Here is a 15,277-nt window from a genome sequence, read left to right on the forward strand (position 1 = left end):
ACTGAGATGGTTTGGACATGTAAAGAGGAGATGCATAGACGCACCAGTGAGGAGGTGCAAAAGGTTGGTTATAGAGGGCACGAGGAGAGGCAGAGGTAGGCCGAAGAAGTATTGGGGAGAGGTAATGAAATAGGATATGACACAGCTTCAGGTTACTGAGGACATGAACTTTGATAGGAGGGTGTGGCGGACACGTATTAGGATAGAAGGTTAGTAAGTAGTCTAGTGTTGTCTTGCTTAGAGTTGTTGGTGTTTGTCATTGTATTATTGTAGTTCTTGTTTTTGATATTTAGCACTATTTCTTATTGTTTTCAATAATCTATCCTAGTATGTTATTTATTGTGTTTCGATTATCGCACTATTTTGTTGTTTTTGCTCCCTTTTAGTAGACTTTACATTGCTTCCCAGTTACTTGCTATATTTCTTCATGTCTCCTTTGTACCCGGATTTGCTGCACTTGAGCTAAGGGTCTTTCGGAAACAGCTCCTCTACCTCCCCGAGGTAGTGGTAAGGTCCATGTAACCCCACTTGTGAATTTCACTGGGTATGTTGTTGTTGTACTCAGTAACAACATGCCTACTTCATTTATAAACTGGAAAATTACTAATCAAACAACACTTATTACGATATATAGAAGATTACCATATGTTTCATATTTACTGGTGCTTCATCATGCAAGTGGGAGAAACAGAACTTTTTATTAGTATTCTATCAGGTAGAAATAGCAGATTTTCTTGGTGCTTGGCGGTGATAATTCAATGATTGGTATAGATATTTACAGCCACAACATTTATGCTACTAGCAGAGAAATTCTGAAATGATCAAAGCATATATCACCACTTTGTTTGCTCTCTTGATATAAGGAGATAAATCATCATAATTGCGACTTTCAATGCATAAAATGTGAAAGCCTGATTACCTCCTCATGCTTCTCTCTTGCAGATATGGTCTGCTCAGTTGCTATCTCAACAACAGAGTCCAAATTCTGTTGGCTTGAGGATCTCTCCATTTCTAACACAGTGATCTGAACAAAAACTCCACATTTCCGAGAAACACTTAAAAAGAGGAAAAGTGACGAGGTAAATTTATTTATATAGATGACGGGAAAATGAGCAAGGAAAGAAGTGAGGGCACCTTCTCTTGGAGCTGCTTAATCACAAAAATAGCTTCTGCTTCTCTCAAAGTTTTGCTCCCACACAACAGCATCAAAGAATTGTCATCTTGCTCAGAACCATCGACCAGATGAATGTCAGCCTCAAAAAGCTTCCTTGTCAGATGGTCAATCTTTACCTCACTCACAGTTTTCTAGAAAACGCAAGGATTAAACTAATAAATCAAATTGAATCAGAAATAACAGAAGCAAAGAAAAAGAATGTTACGTGTGATTCATATTTCAAAAGCAACTCCTCATACTCCCTTTGAAGTTCCAGTAAATCATTGTCTTCCTGCCAGAAATTAAAAAATAATAACACGACAATCAGTAGTATGATACTATTTTGAAAGAAAGTTGAAATAGCAAAGCAAAGTGTGAACCAGTGAGGAGCTTTTTTTCCTAGAGGCTCCTTTTCTCCTGCTAGTCACATGCAACAAAGCCTGTGGGTCAGGGAGAGTACAGTCTTCCAATTGATTACTCCTTGAATTGTCTTCTTGCTTGCCAGAGTCTAAATTGCTGTCAGCATCTAATAGTTCTTCAAAAGGAAGTAAGGGTCCAACGTCACGTTCAATCCCTTTATCTTTGACTACAGAAACCTTCTCTTTGACTGTGGAGCTCAACTGAAGCAGCAGAGAATAAAATATTTAATTTCTGTTTGCATAGGTAAAGCAGCTTACCCAGGGTTCTAGATTGGAGTTCCAGTTCTCCCATTTGGTGCTCATAATCAATTCAAAAGGGCATATCATTAATGCATGCAAGGAATCTGTAACCAATGTTTGTAGAGAAGATTGAGGTGGAAGACGAAGAAGAATTTGGAACCAATGTTTGCAAAGGACTTTTGAGCCAATGAATCACGTTAAATATTATTAAAGAATTTGTTGAAGAAGATATATTGATAAAACTTACTATTAGAAGAGTTTAACATTAGAAAGGGATAAATAGTCCCAATTAATTATTTTACATAAGTTGTTGAAGTATTGAGATATTTATTGTTATTGTTTCTTCCTAATTTAGTATTCTATTTCTGAAATTTAGTTATTTAGTTGAGGGTAGAATAGGAGTTTACTTAGTACCCCAGTTGAAATAGAATAGGAGTCTTTCATCTATTTATTTTCCATGAAGTGAATGAATAAAATAAGCTGAATGTTTTGACTTGTGTATTCTTTTCTCTTCTCTGTAGAACAACAAATGGTCTCAGTAGCTTTTTATTCTAAGGGTTTGTGAGTTAGGGTCGACCAAAAAGAAACCTGAATAAAACCTATTACTGTTATGGCTTCAAGCATTTTCTCGATTCCTTCACCCCTAGTTTTCTGAAGAGAATTATCCAATTTGAGCTGTAAAAGTGATAACCTATTTGCGAGCATATGATTTGGGGGAAGTGGTAAAGGTTGGAGGAGATACAAATCCTTTGCCAAATAACCCAACTATAGCGCAAATTAAGATTCACAGAGAAGAGGTTTCAAAAAAAATTTAAAGCTCTCTCTTGCATACAGTCAGCACTTTCACAAGTAATTTTCACAAGAGTTATGACTACTGAAACTGCAAAGGAGGCTTGGGACAAGTTGTAAGAAGAATTCCAAGGAAGTGACAAGACCAGGCAAATAAAAGTGATAAATCTAAGAAGAGAATTCAAAAACCATTGAAGAATTCTCCAACAAGTAGATGAAGGTTGTAAACCTACTACGTACCCCGTGTTTTGGTACTCATACTACACTTCTAAATCTTTTTCTGATGCAGCTTCTAGTACGACCCACCCTTGCTGAGGTTCGGATCTTCCGTGGTCGTCGGCTTGTCGCAAACTTTGATCGTGAGCTCTTGGCGTCCGAAGATTTGTTGTTTTCCTTTTGTATTTGTCTATATATTTTGTATTTTTATTAGATATACTTGATGTATATAGCCTTTCTATACTTAGATGCTCTTGTACCGGTGACACCAAGTCCAAGGTTGGATTCCTTGTATCGTATTACATATCTATGCTATGGGACCTATTCTATATCTCTATTTCTGTTTCCGCATATTTATCAGCTAGTTCTGTATTTCCTTCTGCTTTTGATTTTGACTTGCCTACTGGGGGGTTTTATAGTAGGCGTCATCATAGCCCGATTTCAAGTCGCGACAAAACCAAATCAGTCTTTTGAGAGAAAAGCCTTCAAGACACAAGAATCATTAAGGATGGCAATGGGGCGGGGCCGGGCGGATGTGAGGCATGTTAAAGGCTATGATGGTTTGGGTTGGGCGAGTTTAAGTTTGTGCAGGGTGGGTTGAAGTAGTTGCAATTTTATGCGGGTTCAAACTTAATTTTAACTTTTACATGTTTTAAGAGTGATAGAGCATTATCTATTAAGATAGTTTCTTTTAAGTTGCTAAAATATTCAAAATAGTAAATGAAAATGGTTCAATCAAAATTAATACAATTTCTTACCTGCTTCCCAATTGACCTCTAAAAGATAAAATTTTAAGTCATTATATATTAAACTAATATAACTTCATGAATAATGAATTTTATTTTTAGCATCAAACTTGACTAGAAAAGGAAAATATTAAAAAATTTATGCGGGGCAGGTCTATGTGGGGCGGGTTGAAAATGAAAAAATTGTTATGTGGGGCGGAGCAGGGCGGATTAAATTTTTTGCAGGTTAAGCTCAACCCGCCCCGCACTGCCCCATTATCATCCCTAAGAATCATTGAAAAAGTTCTTGTGAGTTTGCTGGAAAGATTTGAAGCAAAGATCTCTTCACTCAAAGATTCGAAGGATCTCACAAAAATGTCACCTTCAGAGCTTGTACATGCTTTTCAAGCTCAAGAGCAGAGAAGATCCTTGAGGCTAGAAGAAGCTACTGAAACTGCTCTTCAAGCCAAGCTCAAAAGGAAGATGCAAATGCAAAATGAAGGGAGAATATCAGATACTTCTACTAATTTTAGGGAAAAAAACCAAGGTGATTCTCGCAACAGAGCCAAGAAGAAAGAAAACTTCCCACTTTGTAAGTTCAGCAGAAAAAACAATCATAAAGAGGATGATTGTTGGTTTAAAGGGAAGAAACCACCTTTTCAATGTAGATATTGCAACAAGCCTGGCCATGTTGAAAGGTCTTGCAAAGTGAAGAAGGTGAACTGCCAACAAACTCCAAAAGCAAAAATTTTGGAAGTTGAGGACCAGGAGAAGTTTGTGTTTACAACAATGGTAGCAACGAGGCAGGATGATGACAGCACCTGGTTTTTGGACAGTGGTTGGACTCAACACATGACCAGCAAACAAGAATATTTTACGAAGTTGGAATCTGCCAAAGGCCTTGTCAAGTTAGAAGATAAAAGCAAGTTGGCGATTGTTGGTAAAGGAACTGTGGCAATTGAATCTCCCAAAGGTATTAAATTTATTCAAGATGTTTTGTTGGTGCCTGATCTGGACCAAAATCTATTAAGTGTTGGTCAAATGCTAGAACAAGACAATATTTTATTGTTCAAAGATAGAAAATGTGTTGTTTCTGAACCTAGTGGACAAGAAGTGATTACTGTTGAAATGATAAAAAAACAGTTTTCCTTTGAATTGGAACTCAAATTCTGAGAAAGTTTATCGAAGTAGTAGATGTGAGCAGGATTCAAAATTATGGCACAAAAGACTTGGCCATTATAACTTGAAATCAATTCAATGTGCTCAAAAGCATGATTTAGTGAAAGACTTGCCTGAACTTGAGTTGTGTTCAAATGTGTGAGGAAGCTGTCAACTAGGAAGCACACAAATTGCCTTTTCAAAGTCATCAACATGGAGGGCAAGTGAGAAGTTACAATTGGTCCATTCTGACATTTGTGGATCGATGAGAACTCCTTTGCTCAATGGCAGCAAGTATTTTATTCTTTTTATAGATGATTTCACAAGAATGACTGGGGTATATTTTCTTAAGCAAAAGCTTGAAGTGTTTGTTGTTTTTAAGAAGTTCAAAGCTTTTTGTGAAATCAAAGTTGTTGAAAACTCTAAGAACAGACAATGGAAAGGAGTATATTTCAGGTGAATTTCATTTGTTTTGTGATGAAATGGGAATCGAGCATCAATTTACTGTCACTTACTGTAACACCAGACAAAATTCCACCTTAAAGAACCAAACCATTTGCTTGGACCGGGTAATGTCTTACTTGCACATGTGTGTTAAGGTCCATTCCCAAGCGTAGGAAGTTTATCGGATATGATTTAAGGTCATAGGGGACCTCTAGCACTAAGTTGAGTTCATAGTTTTCCTACCATCTAAGTTTTTGCATGAGTTCATGTAAAGGTCAACTTCAAACGACCATATCTCTCAGCATATAAAGAGTTAGGTGTCCCATGACCTATCAAATTAAAAGTCTACGAGTCTTCTTTCCAATGCCACCAAGATTGCATCAATTCGAGTTTAGAATAAAAAGTTATGATCGTTTATCAGACACACTCCTAGCAGAGATTTCAAAACCTGAGTTTTATGGGTCCAATCAATGGACCGTAGATTGAGCTCGTGAAACGAAGTCCAGAAACTTGATTTTTCAATCTGTTTTTTACAGATCCAATCACAGGTCGTAAATAAGACTCATAAAATGAACTTCTAAAACTTCAGCCTGAATTCCACGGATGGGATCTACGGTTAGTAGATCAAACCACAACCTGTAGATGGCCTCGTGGAATGTTCCGACAGCTTTTCAGTTCAGGTTATTTTGGTCTTTTGCCATTCTTTCAACTCCCAAACCACGACATTTTGGCCCCTATCCTAAGTGGGATTAAGGGGAAATCAGTCGACTAAACCTTCCAATTCACACCCAACACTCAGACAATCAAATTTGATACGTTCTAAGTTCCCTCAAGCAAGAAACTAGGGTTCTTCATCTTCAAGCTTTAGTTCAAGGATTCAAGCTAGGGTTTTCATTCTTGGTATGTGAGATTTCATCAGTAGGGTTCCCTATCACCCATTAAGTCCCAAAGAAAACATTATTTCCTCAGCTAATGATTCTACAAAGTTTAGGGTTCCATGAAATATATGATTTTTATCCTATTCCAGTTCTTCTTCATGGGTAGTCTTTTATTACATATTCTTACTTACAATTCAGTATAAATACATAGTTATTTCCATGAGCCCTCAGCTTAAGAGAATTTTATGTTTTTGACCCCATGATAGTCAGATGGCATCTTTTATTTAGAATACAGAAATTCATCATGATCAGTTTAATACTCAGTTTTTCAATTCCACCTATATAAGATACTTTTAGATAAAGTGTCTATCAATTCAATATCAGTTTGTAGTATTTATGATCTATTCAGTTTATCAGTTTAAATTCAGTTGGGAGCATTACTTGGCACCGAGCAGACATAGGTATGAAGGCTCACTCGTTAGTTTAGGACTGAGGCCTTTAGTAGGTCTCTCCAAGTCCTAAAACTACGTGCCACTGTAGGTTAAAGGTCACCGGTCATATCAGGATTGACTCCTTAGTCCTTTTGGACATTAGTTTATAGGACCCACATCAATAGTGTGCCTACCCTTGGCAAGGTATAGAACGTCATCCCAGCTGGGGTACATGTTGGACTCCATCTAGATAATGCAGTATGTCAGTTGTTAGTATCTCCCACAGTCCATCTTTCAGATTATTGCATTGACCTTGCATTCAGTTATTTCAGTTTTAGTATGTACCAGTTGCTTGTTTTACCATTTGGTTATTGCATCAATTCATGTATTTCAGGTATTTCAGTTTCCTGTTCAGTTCAGCATCTTAGATTTACCATGTCCAATAATTAGAATTGTGGTGCATGTCTTACTGACCGCATACTCTTTGCACTATATTGTTTTATATATAGGTCAAGACGCACGGTATCCAGCTTGCGGTTAGTATGCTATTGTCAGCTCAGCAGTGTTTGCTGAGTCCTCATCTTTCGAGGACAATCTTTACATTTATTCCGGTTTCAGTTTTCAAATAGTTAGAGTTAGTTGGGAGCTTGTCCCAACAACTCATTTCATTAGAAGCTTTTGTGAGAAAAATATTATTGAATTGTTGTTCTAATTATTACATAGAGAACCCTATTTATAGACACTATAATACAATTCCTTACCAAATAGGAGACTATAAACTATTCTCATTCTGCGTAGGATTGTGTATACCTATTCTATTTTAACACTCCCCCTCAAGCTGTTGCATACAAATTATATGTACCTAGTTTGTTACAAATGTAATTAATACGAGGACCGGTGAGGGACTTGGTGAAGATATCTGCAAGCTGATCATTTGACTTCACAAATTTGGTAACAATATCTCCTGAGAGTATCTTTTCACTGACATAGTGACAATCAATCTCAATGTGCTTAGTCCTCTCATGAAACACTGGATTTGATGCGATATGAAGGGTCGCTTGATTATCACACACAAGTTCCATATGACCGGTTTCTCCAAGCAACTGTTTGATCCAAACTACCTCACAAGTTGCTACAGCCATTGCTCGATATTCTGCTTCTGCACTGGATCGAGCAACCACACTTTGTTTCTTACTCTTCCATGACACCAAATTACCTCCTACTAAAACACAATATCCGGATGTAGAACGTCTATCAAAGGATGATCCTGCCCAATCAGCGTCTGTATATCCGATCATATGCTCATGGCCTTGATCGTTGAAGAGTAGTCCTTTACCAAGAGCTGACTTTATATATCTCAGAATACGAACAATTGCATCCCAATGACTATCACAAGGAGAAGTCATAAACTGACTTACAACACTCACATGAAAAAAGATGTCCGGTCTAGTCACCGTGAGATAATTCAACTTTCCAACCAACCGTCTATACCTTTCAGGATTACTGAGTTGTTCCCCCTGTCCTGGAAACAGTTTAACATTCGGATTCGTAGGAGTGTCAATGGGTTTACATCTCATCATTCATGTCTCCTCAAGAATGTCTAAAGCATACTTGCGTTGAGAAATAACAATACCTGATCTAGACTGAGCAACCTCAATACCTAGAAAATACTTCAGTTTGCCGAGGTCTTTAGTTTGGATATGCTGAAAGAGATACTGCTTCAAATTAGCGATACCAACTTGATCATTGCCGGTGATAACGATATCATCAACGTAACCAACCAAATAAATACACAGATTTGGTGTTGAATGCCGATAAAACACAGAGTGATAAGCTCCACTACGAGTCATGCCAAACTTCTGAATTACTGTGTTGAACTTTCCAAACCAAGCTCGAGGAGACTGTTTCAGACCATAGAGTGACCGACGCAATCGACATACAAGGCTACTAGACTCCCCCTGAGCAACAAAACCAGCTGGTTGCTCCATATAGACTTCTTCCTCAAGTTCACCATGCGGAAAAGCATTCTTAATGTCCAACTGATGAAGAGGCCAATGACGAACGGCAACCATAGATAGAAAAAGACTGACAGAAGCTATTTTGGCCAGAGGAGCGAAAGTGTCACTATAATCTAGCCCAAATATCTGAGTATACCCTTTGGCAACAAGGCGAGCCTTAAGCTGATCGACTTGACCATCTGAACCAATTTTGACCGCATAAACCCAACGACAACCAACAGTAGACTTACCTGTAGGAAGGGGGACAAGTTCCCAAGTACCACTCGAATGTAAAGCAGACATCTCATCAATCATAGCATGGCTCCATCCAGAATGAGAAAGTGTTTCTCCTGTAGTCTTAGGGATGGAAATAGAGGGCAAAGATGATACAAAGGCATAATGGGGTGAAGATAAACGATGATAACTCAAGAAAGTATAATGTGGATTAGTATTTCGAGTAGATCGTATACCTTTTTGAAGTGTAATCAATTGGCTAGCAGGAGGCAAGGCCACAGTGAGAGCAGGGTCCGGCGCATGACATGAATCATTTGAGACTATCGCTGGACGTGGACGCCGATGCTAAGTGAGGAGTGGTGGCACTACAACTGGAGATGGAGAAGTAACCGTAGGTCCCTCAAAAGTTGGTACAGGCAAGACCTGAGGTATGGGCAAGACCTCAGAGACATCAGGATGATCAAAAGATGTGTAGTAAGGTTGAGATTCAAAGAATGTTACATCGGCAGATATAAGATATCGACGGAGATCATGTGAATAGCAACGATAACCTTTTTGGAACTCGAGAGTAACCAAGAAAGACACATTCAAGAGCACGAGGGGATAATTTATCTTTTCCAGGGGCTAAGTTATGAACAAAGCATGTGCTTCCAAATACACGAGGAGGGATAGAATAGAGAAGTGACTGAGGATACAGTATGGAATGTGGAACCTGATTCTGAATAGAAGATGAGGGCATTCTATTAATTAAATAACAAGATGAAAGGACTGCATCGCCCCAAAAACGCAGCGAAACATGGGATTCAATGAAGAGAGTGCGGGCAATTTCAATGAGATGCCTATTCTTTCTTTCTGCTACACCGTTTTGCTGAGGAGTGTATGGACAAGATGTTTGATGAATAATTCCCTGGTGAGATAAACTTCTGAAATTGGGATGATAAATATTCTAAGGCATTATCACTACGAAAAGTACAAATAGAAACACCAAATTGATTTTGTATTTCAGCAAAGAAACTTTTGAATATAGAAAATAACCCAGAACAATCTTTCATTAAGAAAACCCAAGTACATCTCGAATAATCATCAAAGAAACTAACAAAATAACGAAATCCTAAGGTGGAACTGACTCTACTAGGACCCCAAATATCAGAATGAACTAATGAAAAAATAAACTCTGAACGACCCTCAGTACCACGTGAAAATGTGGCACGACTCACGAGTGTATTTCCCAAGTTGACACGACACAATCTAATTTGGATAAACTAGATAAACTAGGCACCATCTATTGCAGTTTAGATAGACTCGGATATCCCCAACATTTGTTAATGAGGTCTGGAGGATCTGTAACGGAGCATGTTGTGAAGGAATTTGAAGAGGTAAGATAGTAAAGGCCTTGTGATTCATGTCCTGTGCCAATCATCTGTCTCGTACTGCGGTCCTGCATGTGAAAAAAATCATCAAAAAAGGTTATGCTATAATGTAGGGCACGTGTCAAATGACTAACAGATGCCAGATTAAAAGGAGAACCAGGGACATAAAGAACAGAGTCTAGAATGACAGAAGATACGGGTATGGCTTTTCCAACTCCTTTTGGTTTTGTTTGGATCCCATTGGCCAAAGTAATAGCAGGAAGAGATTGTGAATAAACAATATCTGACAAAAGTGATTTGTTACCAGAAATATGATCAAAAGCGCCTGAGTCCATGACCCATGATCCATGAGTATTAGACTATGAAACACAAGCAAAAGAATTACCTGCAATAGCAACATCATGTTGAACAACCGAAGCTACTTGTGGAGACGTTTGCTTACTTGCTCGATATTGAAGGAACTCATCATATTCTGATTGAGCAATATGAGCATTATGGGATGGTCGATCAGACGGAGCAACAAATGCTTCTTGTGGAGATGTATGCTTAATTGCACGATTACAAAGGAACTCATTATATTCATTTAGAGCAACAGGATCATAACTGGGTGGTGGACCATGCAAATTATGACATGTGTCACGAGTATTTCCAGACCTATGACAATAACTACACTTGGATCGAGGTTTTCCAAGACGACCTCCTCCTCGTCGATTCTCCATAGATTGATATGCTCGCTTTTCTATGGTTTGAGATGCGAGAGCAGATGAGTCAATAGTTGGTGATGAAACTACTTAGTGGCTGGGAGGCGCGGCAAGACGAAGTAGACGAGAGAATAATTCATCAACTGTAGGAATTGTAGGACTAGCTAAAATTTGATCACACACTGAATCATGGTCAGTAGGAAGTCCAACAAGTGTAAGAACTAGAAACAATGTTTGTTTGTGCTCTTGTTGTTTTTGCACGTTCGTAGTGACTGGCATCAATGTTTCAAATTCCTCCAGGACTGCTTGTACTTGTCCCAAGTAGGTGGACATATTTGATTATTGTTTCTTTAAGTTGGTCATACGAGATATCACATCATAGAATCGAGATATGTCATTAGTGTAAAAAGCACGAGCCTTTTCCCAAACTGAATAACATTTTTGGAATGGACAGAACAAAGGCATCAACTTGGAATCAATAGATCGCCATAGGAGACTACATAATTGAGCATCAACCTTCTCCCATTGTGCTTTGGCTTTTGCATCTTCCCCACTAGCCTTTGCCTTTTCATCTACCACACAAGCAATGTTCATTAAGTGATCTTGGACACCTTGACCCTTGCACCACAACTCAACCGAGCAAGCCCAAGCTAAATAGTTTGAGCTTCCCATTAACGGTTCTGAAGTGATCTTGAACTTCCAATTCCTATAGTCTTGGAGCCAAAAGTATCAAATCCCGAAAGACATGTTGTGAAATTAGAATATGTAACCAAAATAAATAAATAATAATAATAAATAAATAAAAAATAGTAATGAGATTATTTTTTTTGTCGGAATCTGGAAAAGAAATAGGGTTGTTGCCGGAAAAGTAGATCTGATTGCCAAATATTGGTCGGAATCAGGAAAAAAATATATGGGCAGCCTCGGAATGAAGAGGCGACCCCACTGGAAAAAGAAAAAAGTTGAAAAAGTGGCCGTTACAGACTGCACGCGCCGGCGCATGGACCTGACAAGCCAGAGAATTTCTTCCGGCGGCGCGTGAGGGCGCGTGTGCAGTTGTTTCCGATGAGTTTGACTGGGCTTTGCTCGCCGGGGATTTCCGCACCTAGTGGTGTTGTTGATTTTCGAAAAAACAATGACGGAAAAATTAATTACTCGGACAGCCACTTAGGTTACCGGAAAAACTGTACAGTGGTGACAGCTGATTTCGAAGGGATATTTTTTCTCACAATTGCCCTGACACCATGTGAGAAATATATGAGAAAAATATTATTGAATTTTTGTTCTAATTATTACATAGAGAACCCTATTTATAGACACTATAATACAATTCCTTACCAAATAGGAGACAATAACTATTCCCATTATGTGTAGGATTGTGTATACCTATTCTATTCTAATAGCTTTAAGACAGACAATCAGACGATAGAATCATTTTTATATTGTATTCAGATGAACTCATCCTCTTTGAGTATTAAGTTTATATTTCAGACTGCTTACTTATCTTAGTATTAAGCCAAACCATGGGTTAGCTTGGGTCACTTGTGGCTCTAAACATCGTATTACGACTAGGTAGTAGTGTCGGGTCATGACACTTTCTCACCGCAACAAAATGGAGTTTCTGAAAGGAAAAGTCGATCTGGTCTTGAGATAGCCAAGTTTTTTATTTTTTAGAAAAAGTTGCCGAAGTATTTTTGGGCAAAGGTGGTAAACACATCGATTTATTTGCAAAATAGACCACCAACAAGGATCGTGGATGGAATGACACCAGTTGAAGCTTGGAATTGCATAAAACCATCAATTAGACATCTTAAGGTGTTTTGCTCATTGTCTTAGACTCATGTATTAGCTGTTTAAATGGAGCAATCTTGATGAAAAAGTTGAAAAAGGAATTTTGATTGGTTATAGCTCTATCTCTAAGGACTATAGAATTTACAATATTGAATATAGGCAAGTTTTTATACGTAGAGATGTGAAGGTGGATGAAGATGCTTATTGAGATTGGAATATCTCTCAAGTCAAAAAGATGGATGTTGAACTTCCTTTACAAGATTCAAATGAAGACTTGGAAGCAAAAAATGATGAAAAATTTTCTGTTAGAGGAGTGACCTTTGGTAGAAATTTATGAAAGATGCAATCTTGTTGTCCTGGAACCTTCAATTTTTCAAGATACCAGTGGATAGAAGAATGGAAGCGAGCACTGAAGGAAGAAATAGCCATGATTGGGAAGAACGAGACATGGAAACTCATTGACAAACCTGAAACTAAGCAAGTTATTGGAGTTAAATGGATGTACAGGGTGAAGTTGAATGCGGATGGATCTATCAACAAGCACAAAGCAAGGCTGGTCGTTAAAGGTTATTCTCAACAGCCTGGAGTTGATTACTCAAATACTTTTGCACCTGTTGCAAGGATGGACACCATCAGAATTTAGATTGCATTGGCAGCACAAATGAAGTGGAAAATCTGGCATTTAAATGTCAAATCTGCCTTCTTGAATGATTTTCTAGAAGAGGAGATTTATGTAGCCTCAACTCGAAGGTATTGTAGTTCAAGGAAGTGAAGGTAAGGTGTATAAGCTTCAAAAAGCTCTATATGGGTTGAAGCAGGTTCCAAAGGCTTGGTACAGCAGAATCGATGCTCAATTGTGCAACCAAGGTTTCCAAAAAAGTGACAATGATGCTACAATTATGTGAAGACATTTTCTAATGATGGCTCATTAATTGTTTCTTTATACGTTGACGATTTGCTTGTTATAGGCAGTGATGAGCAAGGATTGAAGAGGTTTAAAGTGAAAATGGAGAAACAATTTGAAATGTCAGATTTGGGAGAGATGAGGGCCGGAAGTATACCAATCAGAGGTTGGAATTTTTCTCAATAAGAAAAAGTATGCTTTGGATATTCTGAAAAAAATCAGAATGCAAAATTACAAACCAGTTCCTACACCATTGATTTTGAATACAAATTTTCAAAGGAAGATGGAGCTGAAGAGTGTGATGCTTCATTTTATAGAAGTTTGATTGGAAGTCTCTTGTACTTGATGGCTTCAAGACCTGATTTAATGTATACTGCTAGTTTGCTTTCAAGATTTATGCAAAGTCCCAATGACATTCATTTTGCTGCTGCGAAAAGAGTGCTTAGGTACTTAAAAGGAACTGTACAACTTGGAATATGGTTTAAATCGGTTGAAGAAGGCGTTTTGCTTGGCTTTGTTGATAGCGATTGGGATGGAAATATGAGCAATATGAAGAACACTACTGGCTATGCTTTTTCCTTGGGTTCTGGTGTGTTTTCATGGAATTCAAAGAAGCAAGAAATAGTGGTGCAATCTACTGCAGAGGCAGAGTATGTAGCAGCATCTACAGTAGCTAATAAAGCTATTTGGTTGAAGTATTGAGACATTTACTGTTATTGTTTCTTTTTAATTTAGTACTTTATTCCTGAAATTCAGTTATTTAGTTGAGGTAGAATAGGAATTTATTTAGTTAACTATAAAATAGGAATCTTTCATCTATTTATTTTCCATGGCGTAAATGAATAAAATAAGCTGAAGATTTTGACTTGCGTATTCTTTCCTCTTTTCTGTAGAACATTAATGATAAATATATCAAAGAATTGTCACACAAAAAATCAAACAAGGCTGGTAAGCATTATATTGTAAACTACCAGAGAAGTTAGTGTTATGAAGCAAAACTTGGAGGGAGGTCTCTGAAATTATCCTTATCAATTATTATTGATGTACACATCTAACCTGTTTGGCCTAGCTTTTGGGAAGCCTAAAGTGCTTATTTTTTTCAAAAAGTGCTTATTTAAAAAAAAAAAAAAAAAAGTTTGACCAAGCTTTTGGAGAAACTATGTTCTTCTAAGGAGTAGCAGAAGTTGTTTCCCCCAAAGTACTTTTTTGAAAAGTACTTTTGAGGAAAATGCACTTAGACGCACTTCTAAAAGCTTGGTCAAGCACTAATTATTGATCAAAAGTGTTTTTAAAATTTAATGGCCAGGCACAAACTACTTCTCATGCTTGGTTAACTTTTTGCCAATAATTACGTTTTTATCGTAAAAGATTTGAGAAAGAAGATATTTTATAAAATAAATTAATTAGAAGAGTATTCTATTTAGAATAAGAAAAATTACTTATATTGCAACTCTTTTACATTAATAATAAGTATGTTAAAACAATTGTTGTAAAGAAAATCAAAAACAATGGATGTAAACATAATATCGTATACCACAAGAGAAGTTAGTATTACGAAACAAAACTTGTAGGGAAGTCTCTAAAATTATTACAGTAACAACTACATACTCGGTGTATTCCATAGCTGGGGTCTACAGAGAGTAGAGTGTACGCAAACCTTACCTCAACCCCGTGGAGTAGAGAGGTTGTTTCCGAAAGACCCTCGACTCAAGGAACTATCACTAGCAATTATTATATATGTATAATACATCATAGTTGGTTAACTTCTTCATTTTCTTGACTAGCAATTATTATATATGTATAATACATCATAGTTGGTTAACTTCT

The 15,277-nt window shown here is 37.5% G+C and overlaps 1 protein-coding gene across 2 annotated transcripts in view; it reads right to left on the reverse strand.

The window, feature by feature from the left end:
- The window catches only part of LOC125820971 (kinesin-like protein KIN-7O), a 52,756-nt gene that overhangs the window by 18,614 nt on the left and 18,865 nt on the right, over positions 1-15,277 (reverse strand). For both annotated transcript variants that reach the window (XM_049500394.1, XM_049500393.1), the window contains exons 15-18: positions 1,534-1,773; positions 1,380-1,445; positions 1,135-1,305; positions 920-1,024 (exon numbers count right to left, since the gene is read on the reverse strand). In XM_049500394.1, coding sequence (XP_049356351.1) covers positions 920-1,024; positions 1,135-1,305; positions 1,380-1,445; positions 1,534-1,773 — 582 coding nt within the window. The remainder of the gene's footprint in view (positions 1-919; positions 1,025-1,134; positions 1,306-1,379; positions 1,446-1,533; positions 1,774-15,277) is intronic.

The sequence above is a fragment of the Solanum verrucosum genome, unplaced genomic scaffold (genome assembly GCF_900185275.1).
Source record: "Solanum verrucosum unplaced genomic scaffold, falcon-dt-bn FXZP01000232.1, whole genome shotgun sequence".
NCBI lineage: Eukaryota > Viridiplantae > Streptophyta > Magnoliopsida > Solanales > Solanaceae > Solanum > Solanum verrucosum.